The following is a 16,746-nucleotide window of genomic DNA, read 5'->3' on the forward strand; positions in this document are numbered from 1 at the left end:
CTTGTAAAATGGTCGACGTAATGAAAAACACATGATTGGACATGTCTTGAAGTACGAAAATCTAATAAAACAATATATTATAATTTAAATCTGTTATATATAAATTGTTGGCGCGACTAGCCTCCTTACAGACAGACTGGCCTCTATTTTACTCTATGACTGACAAGCAAAATATACGCCAAAATGACAGAACAATGAAATGTGAATGCCTTCGAGCGAGCGGCAGCCGCACGCATACCTACGTGCGAGCGCCCTCATGCTGTTCGGATGTGCCTCGAAACCTAACCTATAAGTTTGCGATTTTCATTTATAATTTCGATTGATAAATTACATTTACGACTAAAAGGCTTGCTCATTAGTTTACTGATATTATTTGCTTACGATTGGGATGTTGTTTGGTTAATTTTAAGGAACTTACATAAATACCTTAGTATTCAAATATAATTACTTAATAGTGTCGGTCGAAATAACGAGACCAAAGTTACGTTTAAGTATTAATTGTATTCTTACATCTTGCATATCTACCAGTACTAGTAGTCGCAATTTATTTTATTTTATTTTATTTTAATGGATTCGGAAATACTGTATGTGAATGACCATCCATGCCCACACCGGATTGTCCGTATACCTACCTGGTGATGGTTCGTGTCTATTTCATTCTTTGTCATTCTCTATGTATGGGAATACTGAGTCGTCGTATGAGATTAGACTTGCTATAGTGGAGTATGTGGTAGCGCATTGGGACGAGTTCAAAGTGTATACGTGTGACGAGTACGGAGACCCCTACATTGACGCCGACCTGTACTCGACGGCAATGGTAAAAACAACTACCTATGGCTCCGTGTCTGAACTTATGGCTGCCGCAGCTTTGTATCCGTACGCTTTCGAGGTTTACGAAAACGGCCTTTTGAGAGGATCATTCGGTGGTGATTATGGAAATCCGGTGAAACGTTTACGATTTTCTGGTAGTTACTTAGGCGGCCATTTTGAAGTGCTCCTTCCAGAAGTGCCTCCGAATGATGATAATAAGGATAAAAATAATACAAACTTGCCTAAAAAGGGGGGAAGACCTAAAAGGGTTATAGGAAGACCTAAAACTTCGTCGCTCTCCCGTTCTCAACAACTTAAAGAAGCGGCGGCTCGTTACCGCCAGAACAACCCCGAAAAACGTAAGGAGACATTAGCTCGTTACAGTGCTTCATGTCCGGATGTTAACAGAGCAGCTGTAGCGCGTTACACTGCTTCTCACCCAGAAGTTCACCGAAAAGCAGTGTCGCGTTACACTGCTTCTCATCCTGAAGTTAATCGAGAAGCGGTGTTACGTTACACTATTTCCCACCCCGATGTTAACCGTGAAGCTGTCCAAAGGAAAAGATCAAACAAAAAATTACAATCTCAACTAAAAAATATAGAAAAAATTACTCAAGCGCTAACAAATAAAATTAAGGACAGATTAGAAGCGGAGAAACTAATTAAATGGGTACTCCATAACAGGCAGCAAACTTTAGGAAACTTTAATAAAACTATTGATAAATTAAAAGATAAATTTAAAGTATCGTTCGAAAAACTAAATTCTTGCCCTTCAGATAGTTCTTTAAATGACAAATTCGAATGTTTTATTGGAAAATCAAAACATAGAAGTAATCAAGAGCCATATTACGCAGGCCAACCTTACAGTTTATTACATAACCAGGACAAAGCTATCAAAATTGACAATACAGGAAAAGCTGTCTTTGGGGATGTTAAAACGCATGGCCATAGTTTAGTTTGGTCTTGTAATGATAGTGATAGGGTGATATGCTATAACTATACATAAAAGTCAGGGCCTAAGCCTAAGTAATGCGCTGATGGATATAGGTTCTGCAGTGTTCACATCCGGTCAAGCTTACGTGGCACTTTCGAGAGTTACAAGTCTGGGCGGTTTACATCTCATTAATGTCGACTTTGGAAGTATTAAAGCGCAGGAAGCATCAATTTGTGAATACAACAGATTAAGAAGTATTTACCGTCCAGACTCGTCAAAAATTGAGACATCAAAGCCTCCGAGAAAAGCCCATAGAGACAGGGAGTGGGCTTTGAGAAAAACTGTGGCTGAAGCTCAAGAAGTAGTACCGGAAAAGAAAAAGAGGAAGACTACATATAAAAATAAGAAAATATCATAAGACCTTTAACAAAATTCGTTAGAAGTAGATGGTATCAAAAAGAAAGGCTCTACAAAAAGAAGTGAGATCCCATCAAAAACATCCTGTAAAAAACCCAAGTCTCGCAGCTCAGTCTTTCTACCGTCAAAAGTTGTGAGATCCATGTAATTTACAAGTAATAATGTTGTTCAGTTTCATGGGCTAAACACACCCTTACCCACACTATACCCCCTCCCTTGCCTCATATGGTAGGTATACCTATCTACACCTATTAAATTTATAACCACCACCAACCACCAACTGCATAAATAACTTTGTAATCCCATATATTTATATGGGATTACAAAGTTATTGATGCAGTTGGTGTATTTGGAAAACTGGACCGAAATTACAAAATATTTAAGTTTTCCCATGATTAAGACACTAAACTCTATATGTATTCCAAATATGAAGCTTCTAAGTCTGCTAGAAGTGCCTTGGACTTTTGATGATCGGTGAGTCAGTGAGTGACAAAATTCAGAAACTTTAACAAGTTGTCATTCTTAAACTACTGGTTCAAATTGACTGAAATTTTAAATATTCCGTGTTTATACAATGCCGGATTAGTTACTGAAGATTCAGGTTTCTTGCTTTATCCACAACCGAATTATAGGGGGTCGAAAAAGGCCCGAATTGCTTCGAGAAAAGGATGGTACGGCCGTGCCGCTTTTTTTTTGCTCGACTTGGCGGGGGCACTGCCGTGCCCCCAGATATAATTAACGAATATGTTCGAATGGATAGAATTAAAACTATTATTTTTATGTAACTAATTTAATTACAAGAATATTAAATTCTTCAAAATATTTGAATTATACTCCCAAGGATATATAGATTTTTTTTAATACATATTGCATTCTGCAGTTACTGCCACTGGTCTTAATGATAAACAACGTTTATTTATTAATGTAAACATCACAATATAAAGATTGCCTATTGAATAATGATTACTTTGGGTTGTCAGTTGTCACGGTTGGAGCGACACACGAGTGATCACCCTCTTGTTCCCTTACGTATGTTTATATGAACACACGGAAAATATAAAATAGATTCCTTGTTTGTTAGTATTATTAAATGAACTTTAATAATGTAGACCTATGTAACAAGAAAAAGTCAATAAAATCTGGTAACCAATAGTGTCCAAAGAATTACTTAAGTATGATAAAATTTTATTCTGCATCTTATTTTGGGCATATAAATTCTTCCCGATACGGACATTAGTAATTTTCCATCAAAGTAAGAAGTGGTATAGAAAATGCCACTTTCCACGCTTATAGGGTCTATCTACTATCCTATCATAATGTGTTTCAACTCCATTGAGTTTATACAAGCGCCAGAAAAATGGTGATATGTAAAACGACTATTTACTATCGTAAAAATGAAAACGTAACATTGGACTGGCATTTCTTCACCATATAGGTAGTCAACTAGTTATTTCTACAATAATAATTGATACATTATTATTTAATTTATGTTCTTATTATGAGACATTAACGTGCTTCCTTAAAAAAATAATTGCAAACAGCTTCAAATAAAGAGGAGCTTCTTATTTCGATTGCATTATTTTGGGGTTTGTTACCTCAGTTACTTTTGACTGGGTGAACCGATTATGAAAATTCTCTTTTATCGTTAGATAGGCGGTTGGTCTCGTTTAATTTTGTCTAGTTTGTATAGTTGAAAATTTAAGGGTTTAATTTATTTCCAAAAATAATAAACTATTGACTTTAATTTGCTAAAAAGGTCATATTATTTCCTAATCTACATAATTTCAGGCGCGTTTCTGATCCCATACATGTTGATGCTGGTCTTCGGAGCGGTTCCTCTCTTCTATATGGAGCTGATCCTGGGCCAGTATAACCGACAGGGGCCTATAACGCTGTGGAAAATATGCCCTTTGTTTAAGGGTAAGTGTATAGTACTGAATATAGTGAATTGTTGTGCTATAAGCGTGCTTTTCCACCATTATATGCGAGGATATGTAGCTAGGAATGTGTTTGTAAATAACCCATCATATCGCTTAATTTAGTTTGAAGTTTTAAAAAAAAAAAAAAAAAAAAAAAAAAAAATCAAATATTTGAGTTTGCAGTAAGTGCAACGACGTTGATGGATGAAGATTCTTATGTTTTTCTTTGCAGGAGTTGGCTTTTGCGCGGTAATGGTGGCTTTCTACGTGTCCTTTTATTATAATGTTATTATTGGTGAGTCTTGGTATCTTTAATTATGTTAATGTACTTATAGAAAATTAAGATTTTTATAGATTGAACACTAAGGATATTCAACTTTATTTGGAGGAAGGAATTTATTGAGTATTTAAACATGTTTTCGTGTTTTGCATTGACGTCTTTTTTTAAGAACATGGTCATCATTAAACTATCATTTACTGATCTGCTTATTAAACCCTATTCTTACATTGTAACATATCTGACTTCGAAATATGCGCTATCGAATACTTTCCTATATATTATAATGTTGTGAGGTTGGTCGTTAATCAAACACTTGATTCTTAGATACTGTAGACAGTCTTTTGTTTAATATAACGTGATTATATGTATATTATACCCTCATACATTATATTATTCATACTCATTCTTACTCATTACATACAACAGTCTATTTAAGAACATACACAATATTTACTCTATCTATATTAATACAATTTACACGTTTAGTACTAAATCCATACTAAATGCATGCCATTCACTTCACCTCTCAACGCCCTCCGTCCCCATGTCACTGTCACATCTCAGCGTCAACTGCAGAGGTTTAAAAACCTCTCAATTTTGGAGTAGCGTTTTCGATTTCGAATTGAGTTAATGAGATAGATATTTTTAAGTAATAATCAGAAGAATCGTTTTTGTCAGGTTTATTTTTTGTTGAACCTCGTCGTATTGTTTTATCACCCTTTTTTTTACCCCTTTCCATTTATTATTTCTGGATCGAGTAGATTGTCTTCCATTAACAGTTTAATTGATGGCTTAATTTTTGACTGAGTTGTTACATTTTTTGATTCAACTCTACTAAGTATAAATCTGTTATTTTGTGTGGTATGGGTGTCTTTATTGTTTCTACAAAGAACAAATAATACGTTTATATGATGCTAACGGATGGGCATACTACTTCCTTGTATTCTTCACTGAAACAACGCGTGGAACATGGAGCAATGCTGGGACGCGGCAAGATCAACACGACCAATAGAACTGACGTCATAATATTATAACAGACATTCTTGCATACTTTATTTACAGTTTATAGCATGAGTAGGATAGGATTTGTATAGCTTAGTAACATCGTATGAATATATCAATATAAAATGGCACAGGGTGGGCATTCTACTTCCTCGTATCATAAAATAATATATCATCAATCCTTGCAAACTATTACGTAAGTATTTAATACTAGTTAACACGACCAACATGACCAATAGAACTGACGTCATAATATTACAAACATACTAGCAAACTTTCTCATTTATAGCATTAGTAGGATAGGATAATAACATGGGATAAATAGATCAATAAAATGGCCAAAAAACAACACAGGGTGGGCATTGTACTTCCTCATATCGTCTGCGCGTTCGGAACTGCCGTGGCTGCACTGCGACAACGCGTGGAACACGGACCAGTGCTGGGATGCAGCAAGACACAACGCGACCAATTCTACCAATACTATCAATAGAACGGACGTTATGTACCAAGGACCACTGTCGCATTTCACACCGGCTTCTGAGTTCTTTCAGTGAGTTGGAATGTGGTCTTATTTTTGTTTATATTGTGTACCTATTAAAACAGACAGAAAGACGGACAATATATCTTTAGATTAACAGAGTTTTGTAAGTTCAAAATCTAATTTTTAGGTTTTCTTTCTTCAGTAAAAAAAAATTTAAATGATAACACTGGTCAACAATGATTTTGTTGCCCTGGATGTGAAAGTGGTTTCGAATAATTTAATGCATATTATATATCCCATTGACCACCGAGCGCCCCGATCGGGGCACGACAACAATAGAAATCTATTGTGTCTGAGATTCTAGGGATTGATGGATTATGAACTATTAATGGTTTTGGTAGATTGGCTCTAGTTTTTTTTTATCCTAATTTTCTTACTAGACTCTAAAACGCAGCATGAAATAGAAGGTATATTTGTTTTACATCATTTATTTATTACAAAGTTTTACTTATTGTTTTGTTTTAGTATTTAATTAATTCAAATGGATATAAAAATAGAGAAAAATCATTAAAACTTATGAAATAGTACAAGGAAATAGATTTTATAAGCTTCTCTTCTTAGTTAATTTTGGCACAATAGTTTTCTTATGGACCATCAGTAATCTGCCATCATGTGACGATCCCATATACCCTGATACCATTATTCCATAATTTTTACTTCTTTTTCGATGTGTTCTTCCTGTTTCTCACAGAAATTCCGCAGATTTACTGGATATCTATCCAGGAGACTGTGGGCAAAGTGTAGCTTTATGCTCGTATTTGCTCATAAAATAATGAAGTTTTTTAAACAACTGTTGTGCCATTTCTTTATAATTTGGTGTTTTAAATTAATCTTAAATTAATTAATATTATATCTCTCCATAATTTACATTCAGCATCAGTTATTAAATTTTGTTAAATTTTCATTTTTTATCAATTGTCGACACGCCCGTCCTGTAGGGCCATCGGGTATTTTTCTTATACTTCTAGATTCCCTCAAAGGCCTAAATTTTCATATTTATTAATTATTCCTAATGAATTTGCTTTGTCTAATTCTATTAATAAAAACATCAAGGGAATTTCGTATACCTATCCACTTTGCTGACCAAGTGCTACTGGGTTTCTTTAACTCAATACAAACCGAACATTGTTGTTCATAAAAATGTTTTTTTACAGAAACCATTTATTATTCTGATATTCTACAGTCAGTTTTATAGAATAGGGTTATGTCTGAGCGAATAAATGTGCAGAAAACGTAATTCACCTAAAAATAAACACTTGTTAGTAACCCGTACTCTGAAGGGCCGTAAGAAATTTTTATATATGAAAATCCAAATTAAAAAAAAACTAGAGCCAATTAAATAATTTTAATGATTACATTCGCAAACTGGGTACTTGAAATATATAAATCTGTAGAAATATCCAGGGCAACAAAAAAAAAATTGTTTTTTTGTTGAGCTGTGTAATCTAGAGGTGTTTGTCTCACTAAGATTGGTGTCGGATAGCCTTTATTTACTCTTATTTACTTGTCAATTTAAAAGATTTTCAATTAGTTTTATAAACGTGCATTGTCTAAACCACGAAAAACTCAAATTTCAGCCGTGCAGTACTCGAAATGCAGAATTCGGAAGGACTAAACGATTTGGGTTTTCCAAAATGGCAGCTGACGATATGTTTGGGAATTGTTTATATCACACTATATTTGTCGCTTTTCAAAGGAGTTAAAAGTTCGGGTAAGATTAGAAAATATTCTCTTTAGGATTGATCGAATTATGTCAAGGTCAATGCTTACAACATTCCGATTAATATTATAAAGAGGAAAACTTTGTTTGTTTGCTTGATTGTAATGAATAGGCTCAAAACTACTGGACCGATTTTAAAAATTCTTTCACCATTCGAAAGCTACATTATCCACGAGTAACATAGGGTAGGTTTTATCCCGGAAATTCCATGGTAAGGGGAACTATGCGAGTTTTTCTAGTAAACTATAAAAAGCAAACTTAATTGAAACTGCTTCACTTATATATCTGAAGTAACAAAATTTTCTTAATAAACTAATTAAATTAACTTTTAAATTTTACCTATTTCTTTGCAATTTCGATATCGATTTATATCCAAGGCATTAGTAGCATTACTAAGATTACTAAGGATTTGCCCATTTTATTAATTAAATTTAATTCAATACTTAACACGTTAGCTGCGAAACAGGGCTTGAAACACCCTGTCCGTGTCTCGTCGTTATAGCGGTAGGAAAAAACTTAAACTTCTCTGTCGTGCGGGAGGCATAACTTCCATCTGGTTCAGTGTAGGAAAGTGATATCTATATATCTGAGATGTGCTATTGATTCCTAGTTCAATGGTATACCGACCTTAATACCGGGTTTCTTAGACCTCGTGCCGCACTGAACAAATAAAAATTCTAACACAGTGCGGAACGAGGTTGCGAACACCTCGTACCACCACGCACCTCGTACCGCACCCTAAGCTAGCTTCACGCGGTTAGTGTTGTGCAACGCATTCGAGACTATTTGTGGAACAACTTATTGAAGCTTTTACAAAGAAGGACTTGAATGTGGATACAGGTTATTTTCAAACATCCTAACTACTCGTTATAATAAATATCGTTAATAGAAACGTGAATGTGACATGTTGAGTAACTTTCTTCAAATAGGTTGATAATCATGATTACTATTCGTGTGTTTGTTCATTGAATCAACTAACGGCAAATCCAAAACACCCGGCAATCGGTGTATGGCTCATCAAAATTTAACTCTTGCCCAAGTCAACAAGCCAACAAACAAGGCACATCATCTCAAGGGATCAAAGAAGAGTAGATGTGTAGGATGTTACGAAAAACTCCGCACCTTCTTAACAAGTCGTGAGGCCGAAAAAGGTAAAGAAAATTCTCACAGAATGCACTGGTTGCAAACAATATTATTGTTTGGCCTGTTTTAATGAAAAACATCCATAAGATAAATAAATACAATTAAATAAAATCGATATTTCTTTTCCCATCACTAAATTATATGAAAAACTGCTATTGTTCAGTGCGTTATGGGGTACATCAGACCCCACATTTTATTTTACCCCTAGTATCTAAACTAACTAATCTAACCACGGGCGACGGTAGATTTAGGTTAATGAACTCATTGTTAATAATAATCACGACAAAAGCCGCACACTTTGTCTTATTTGGCGCCAAAAAAACGATTTTGGTCTCCTACGGGCGGTGGGGTTTAATATGCCTCGTGCCGCCACAATCTCTGGTATAGGACAAGGTTTAAAACGACCCGTAACGCAGTAATGGAAAGTACAGATATTTCTGTGCCGCAGTGAACGTGTTAAGCAATAGAATTAAAAATTTCAGGTAAAGTGGTATGGATGACAGCAACAATGCCATATGTAGTGCTATCAATTTTATTGGCTAGAGGTTTATTACTACCGGGAGCTGCTCGTGGTATCGCGTACTATTTGCATCCAGAACTCACCAGACTTAAGGATACGCAAGTGAGTGAATTTATCATCATCATCATCATCGTCGATAGCAATATCATGATGTCTTCACCTATAACAATAATATCGTAGTCTGTTTGTTAACATCACCTACAGAAACGTTTTCTACGTCCTTATAGTCAATATCATTAATAATATTGTCAACTGTGTATCCCATAATCTTTTACATTCCATTTAAATTATAATAACCATCATCAGACTCAATCAATCACCATTAACATCATCATCATTGTTGATAGAAAAATCACGATCGTTGTTAACTTTATTAATATTATCCTAATCTTTTTTGTTAGGTAAGTACTATATTTAGTATTACTCATCTGTATGATCATCATGATTTTTTTCCATATTCGTTGTTGCTATATTCCCATACTATTGACTACCAATCAAAATCACTATCATCGCACTCTTACTTAAAGTTATCATTATCATAATTAACATCAGCATCATCATAATCATTATTAGGTTTTCCAGATTAAACATTATTAAATTATTGATTTAATTGTGATAAATATTAATTTCAGGTATGGGTAGATGCTGCGGTACAAATCTTCTATTCAGTAGGCGCCGGGTTCGGAGTGCATCTGTCTTATGCGAGTTATAACACGTTTCACAATAACTGTTACAGGTAAATAAAAAATGTGTGCGTGTACTAGTAGTGTACACACGTAAGAAGTGAAACTTCTTTATCGGGGTTGGAAAAAAATGTATTGTAACATTTTTTCGTTACGCGTGACATTTTTCCGTTACGCGCCATCTTTTTCTTATCCCTCATTCCACCACGCGTGATTTGACGTATTTCTGTAAAGTTGCATAATATAGTAAATTATATTTTGAAAAATAAAGAAGTGAAATGGCCTTATTTCTTGTGTACATTTGTACGCGCACACATTTTTTTTATATTGAAAATACGAGACGTTGTTGCAATAACCATTGCAACATCGTCTCGTTGATTACTTCCAGTGATACTTCCAGAGCTTCACGCGTCCTACGTACATTATTTGCTCGTAACTAAATCAGTATGTTAGTAGTAGGACGCGTGTTTACGCGTAATAATATTGTTTTTCTGGGGACATATGTTCGTGTACTTGAAATTATATTTTTATCAGTTTTCTCAATTAATGCTTTTTGTGCATAAGAATAATTGAATTCGTATTAATTTCCAGGGACTGTCTCATAACAACACTGGTCAACTGTTTCACGTCGTTTTTCTCCGGTTTTGTGATCTTCACGTATTTGGGCTTCATGTCTCATAAGCAAGGAGTTCCTATTTCTTCTGTGGCTACTGAAGGTATGAATTATTTTAGTCTAGTTTTAAATCTTGATATTTTATATTTCTATATCTGTCTAACTGTTCTTGGTTTCAGTTCTGAATTCTTTTAGTATGGTTTTTAAATCTTTATATGTTTGCATCTTAGCTTTTTTAGTTCCAGTTCTATTAATGTATTGATTTATGTTTATGCTGTTTTATGGTATTATACAGAAATGGTTATTATTCGAATTAGATATAACTTGTTGTATTCTTTTATATTTTATTCTTTTATTTTTTCTTTTATATTTTCTGCAGTGCAATGTAAAATCATTTGTTTAGAAATCATATGAGATATAAATAGAAAATTGTTCTCTTACTAATTTTTACTACCAGGTCCTGGTCTAGTGTTCCAAGTGTACCCAGAAGCAGTGGCAACATTACCTGGAGCTAGTCTGTGGGCGATGCTATTCTTCTTCATGCTTATCATGCTTGGTTTGGATTCTGGGGTGAGATAATTTCTCTTTCTGTAGAGTGCATATAGTAAATTATTTTTTGAAAAATAAGGTCATAAAGAAGTTTCACTTCTTACGTGTGTACACTAGCACACGCACACATTTTTTTTGTACGAAATAATTTTTTTCTTCTCATATTTTAATGTGAGTGGACACTACTTATTTAATAGTTTTAACTTAATAATAAAATAATATAATTTTTATCACAAAAGAAATATTATTTTTTCACAGTACCAACGATGAAGTTGGAAGTTGGAACACAATAAACATACAGCTATTTGACGAATATAATTGTTATTTTAAATTTGTATTTGTAATATTTTTTTTGGTTTACCTATATAAGTAATTAATGTTATTAAATTACTTCAATTTTTTTAAACTGATATTTTCAATAAATTGACGAATTAACATTTTGAACGCTTTAATTTCCTATAATTAAAGGTGCAGAAGATCATGTACTTAAATTAGACGTGACAAATGTACTCTGTATTCTCAGTCGGAAATTTTAAAATAAATAAATAAACATACGCTGATTTTTTTTGCCAAACTAAATTGAAAGAAATCTTAATTGCCTCAAGATAATTTTTGAAGAGAGCGGCAGTAATTACAACATGAACGTACAGAATTGTAGTGAATTCTACATTCCATTTCTTCAATTTTTATTTAACCCTAGAAAGATAATCTGCGTCAAAATGACTCCTGCGTTTTCGAAATGTAGCTGTATCTTTTTAAATGTCGCGAATCCATAACTGTGCTTATAGGACATTTCATAAGTCACTGAGAGCTACCCTATGGTATACGTTTCAATAAAGTTAGTGTAACCGATTTTGAAATATAACGACTACGTGAGTCAAAATTACGCATGATTATCTTTACCGTGACTTTTAAGATTTTGACTTCTATGGTAGTTTGAATATTTTTTAGCTTATTATTACTGTATATTGTGACTTATGTTACAAATTTATTTTTATACATATTGAAGCAAATATAGAAAACAATTGGGGATAGAAAATTGGAAGAATATTGTATACTAGCCGCTCTTATGCAAAGCGTTGAGGGTCCCTGTGAAGAAACCGATAGTGAAGTAAGAGGACCAGAAAATTGAAGACGTCGAGCAAAGTGACACAGAAGAAGTTTTTTCCCGATGAGGTACAAAGCAAAGATGATATAATTATATTCAAGCAAAAGGCGGAGTAGATGCATTAGACCGAACGTGTTACCTGATGTTCAATAGTAGGAAGACAATGAGATGGCTAATGGCTTTATTTTATGGAATCAATAAAATTACCTGCATATTGCATATTAAATTTATAGCCACAATGTTAACTACAAAGCACAATTTAAACATCTGAGTCCAAAAAACATGAAATATAGAAGCATGGAACTGTCTTCTTTGTTTATGCGTGGGTTTTTAGAATCACCAGCTTAGATAAGATATTTGCGTGATAATATCTCCAATTTGTTGCCAAATGAAGTATCTGGTACATCATAAAAAAGTACTGAGGAGGCCTTCTGTAAAAAAAAAACGTATTTACTATACTTTTTGTCCTTCTGAAATATGACGAAAGTCAAATGCCTCCTGCAAAAAATGTAACATAGAACATATGTCGTGAGCATACGTTGATATGTGCTAAACTTGTTTCTCACTATTTTTTTTATATAACTATATGTACAACATATATATAACATACAAAAAAGTCTGATAATTGTGGTCAAAAATAAATTTTTATTGGAAATAATACGTGTTACAAGAATTGTAGATTTAAAGCAGACGTTTAATGTTTTCGTTTTTTATATGTATAAAAATAATCAAAAATAAATTATTTGTAATATTAATTATTCTAATATAACTGTTAATATAAAATAACTTACAATTTATAGAAAAAAAACAATATACCTCGACTTTGAGCTAACTAAAAAACATGCGTAAATTTGACGCATGACTATCTTTCCCGTACTACTCAATATGATTATCTTTCTAGGGTTAAATAAATGTCCCAGACCATATTACCACAGTAGGTATTACCATATTTCCTAAATAATATTGTAATACTGTGATATTACCATATACAAGGTGTCTCACTATTGGTATACTAAGTGGAAAGGGACTTGTAGTTTTACATACACTGATCACGTAGAAAATACTTTAACATCAATTACATCAAAACAAAATTTTGCTGTTTCCTGAAAATACATGTTTTCTTCTCTAGCTTCGCTCCTATCGCTTATACCTCCGGCATATACCGCTTCGCTAATATGAGCATTTTGTCTATGAAAACATAATCCACGTGCTGGTAGCAAAACTGGGCGGGTTGCTTGTTATGGGTGTACAGTGTACACATAGTAGAATTCAATTATTAAAAAAAAACTGCGTCTGGAATTTTATAAGTATTTTTACGTACTCAGTATGCAAAACTATAACCTCCTTTGAGCTTAGTATACCAACAGTGGGACACCCTGTATAAGTAGTAAGTTCCAGGTTGCCTGGAAGAGACTTCTAAGTGATAAGGCCACCTAATAAACTATACTTTTCTTGTTTTGTTTTGTATAAATTAGCAATAAGTTTCCCATGTATAGTTTTATTAAAGAGTAATAAATAAATAAGTAATATATTACTTACCATATTGGAAGCTGTAAATAAAACATGTACGTGTTTGTAAAGATGGGTGGGCTAGAGTGTGTGATCACGGGTCTGCTGGACGCGGCGCGCGCGGGCGGCGGGCGCGCCTGGCTGCGCCGCGAGCACTTCACGCTGCTCGTCGTGTGCGTGTCCTTCTGCGTGGCGTGTGTCAACGTGACCCCGGTGAGTGCACACACACACACACACACACACAACACACACACATAGATGGGAGGTCTAGACACAGATGGGTGGCTTGAGTGCATCATCACAGAGCTGCTGGAGTGAACACACATATACACAGCACATACACCACACATAGAGATGGGCGGGCTAGAGTGCGTGATCAATGATCATGGGGCTGTTGGCTCACGCCAACACATACACACCGCACACACAACACACTACACACACAGATGGGAGGTCTAGAGTACGTGATCATGGAACTGCTGGAGTGAGCACACACACAACACGCATTTATGCATGAAACACGTTAAGTTAAAATGTCGTAGGAGATTCGCTTCAAAAAATATTTGCCAACATAATTATTCATATTCTACTGAACCACATGCATCTACACACAAACTCTGGTATACCACACGTTACATACTCACTAGAGGAACCCTTTTAATTTTTTGATCCCAACAGTCACTTTCACACTCTAAGTTCACACTACCTACAAATTAATACCTATATTATTATCTTATTATTATCTATGGCACAAATATAAAAACGAAGAGAACTTAAAAAAATAACTATTATTATGTCTTACTTTACAGGGTGGTATCTATATGTTCCACTTGCTGGATACATATGCGGCGGGAATTTCTCTTCTCTGCTCTGCTTTGTTCGAAGCTCTTGCTGTTTCTTGGTTCTATGGTAAATAAAAGTTTTCTGATGTACTTTTATAATATATCATTTAATATCTTAAATTTTTAAAATAATAATTCTAGGTCTGAAAAGGTTCTCCGATGACGTGGAAGAAATGCTCGGTTTCCGGCCAGGTATATATTGGAGAATATGCTGGAAGTTTGTGAGCCCCGTGTTTATTATTGTAAGTGTTCCTACTATGACAATGACAATAAAATCAAATCAAATTTATTGATCACAAACTTTACATTTTTACATTTACATTAACTGTACGTTTTTAAGTCAACGGTTCCATACACAAATGTTTTCTACGTCTTTTTTTCTTGCACCTTCTTCTGTTTTCATCCTTCCTTTCTTATTCAGTTACTTTTCTGACTTCTCCCTGAGAATTACTTCCAACTTCGCTATCACTAGGATGAGCTGGTTTTCGGTTTGCTGTAACAGCAGCCGCTCGTGTATCATTACTACGCGTGCCCGCATGCTCTTCTATTCAGATGATGCCTTTTTATTTATACTTCTGGTCTTGCATCTTTCGTTTTCATCCTATTTTCCTTTCCTAACCCTTTCTACTATCTCTTTCAATAAAATTGATTCCTCCCTCGTATATTTGCACACTTTACTCGATCTTTACCTTTCTTCCTCCACTTTTCTGACTTCTTCCCTAAGAATTCTAAGAATTACTTCTAACTTCCCTATCACCAGGGTGTGGTTGTGTTCGGTCTGCTATACCAGCAGCCGCTCCAATACCAGCACTACAAGTATCCCGCGTGGGCCGAAGTACTGGGCTGGGGACTTGCCTGCTCTTCCATATTGATGATACCATTGGTCGCCATATTTAAACTAGCTACCACACCGGGGACTTGTCGGCAGGTTAGTTGTGTTTAATTTAATATTGCTATGAAATTTTGTATAGGTACCTAATATAGGTTGGAAGTGATTTTAGGTCAATTATCTTGGAACTTAAATTGAGATTATTAATTTATAATATTTAATTTCGCTTGAAATTTTCGTGTTGACATTATTACTGTAAATTCAATTTATTCTTTTTTTTTAATTATGTTAGCTATATGAAGTCACAATTTAATGAACAGAATGAAAAAATAATTTAAGTGACAACGCGGTAAGAATCGTTACCTTCAACGACGTCCTGTTACCGTAATTCCATTTGCTTCACAGTCAAAAAATAATGCATGGACCTGAATCTGTTATATTTAACATTACCTACATAACACAATTTTTACATAAATCTTCAGCGTATAGCCTGCTGCATCTCACCGGAATCTGAACATGAAGCCATCAGAAGTGGAGCACCAGTATCTCGGTTCACTTGGAAACATTGGCTATATGTTTAAAGTCTTAGCTATACTTCATATTTTAAATATGTGACAGACATAGCTTTTTTACGTATTTTGCGTACTTATCAATACAGTCAAAAACCATGAGAAACAGCTGATAGAATTTATGGTGTGACAGAAATGGAGATAATGGTCGCGTAATATCTTTGTATGTTATTTTTTCGAGAAAGATGTAGTTGATTGCTGGTGAATGTCATTGATGGTGACTTGATGGATAATTTCGCGTTTTCTGTTAATTGAGCTTTAATTTTCTTACCTATTATATTGTAAAAGCATTGACCTATCGCACGACAACTTATTTTATATGTATAGAATAGAACTAAACAAATAAAAATCATATAATAATATTCGTCGTATACATATTATGTTAGGTAATAAGATGGGTTGATAAGTGGCGGGCCTATAGAGTAAATAAAATAAATAAAAGTGAGTAAGTACTTATACAAACATATTTTTTCAGTATTCAATATTATCATAGATTGAAACAGCCTATTTTCATCAAGCTATCATTTATTGGCGCGGACTATAGCGTATAAATTTGTATGTTTGTGTGGTTAAAAAAAATGTGTGCGTGTACTAGTGTACACACGTAAGAAGTGAAACTGACCTTATTTTTCAAAAAATAATTTACTATGAGCAACTTTACAGAAATACGTCGAATCACGCGTGGTAGGGATAAGAAAAAGATGGCGCGTAGCGGAAAAATTTCACGCGTAACGAAAAAATGTTACACTATTTTTTTT

At 34.2% G+C, this 16,746-nt stretch overlaps 1 protein-coding gene across 1 annotated transcript in view; it reads left to right on the forward strand.

Moving 5' to 3' along the window:
* Positions 1-16,622, forward strand: part of LOC123701699 (sodium-dependent noradrenaline transporter-like) — a 34,092-nt gene extending 17,470 nt beyond the window's left edge. Inside the window, exons 9-21 of the mRNA XM_045649204.1 lie at positions 3,950-4,081; positions 4,313-4,375; positions 5,717-5,912; positions 7,481-7,614; positions 9,249-9,388; positions 9,919-10,022; positions 10,561-10,685; positions 11,040-11,152; positions 13,821-13,961; positions 14,558-14,657; positions 14,732-14,832; positions 15,351-15,518; positions 15,902-16,622. Coding sequence (XP_045505160.1) covers positions 3,950-4,081; positions 4,313-4,375; positions 5,717-5,912; positions 7,481-7,614; positions 9,249-9,388; positions 9,919-10,022; positions 10,561-10,685; positions 11,040-11,152; positions 13,821-13,961; positions 14,558-14,657; positions 14,732-14,832; positions 15,351-15,518; positions 15,902-16,000 — 1,616 coding nt within the window. The 3' untranslated portion in view covers positions 16,001-16,622. The remainder of the gene's footprint in view (positions 1-3,949; positions 4,082-4,312; positions 4,376-5,716; positions 5,913-7,480; positions 7,615-9,248; positions 9,389-9,918; positions 10,023-10,560; positions 10,686-11,039; positions 11,153-13,820; positions 13,962-14,557; positions 14,658-14,731; positions 14,833-15,350; positions 15,519-15,901) is intronic.
* The last annotated feature ends 124 nt before the right edge of the window (positions 16,623-16,746 follow it).

The sequence above is a fragment of the Colias croceus genome, chromosome 22 (genome assembly GCF_905220415.1).
Source record: "Colias croceus chromosome 22, ilColCroc2.1".
Classification (NCBI taxonomy): domain Eukaryota; kingdom Metazoa; phylum Arthropoda; class Insecta; order Lepidoptera; family Pieridae; genus Colias; species Colias croceus.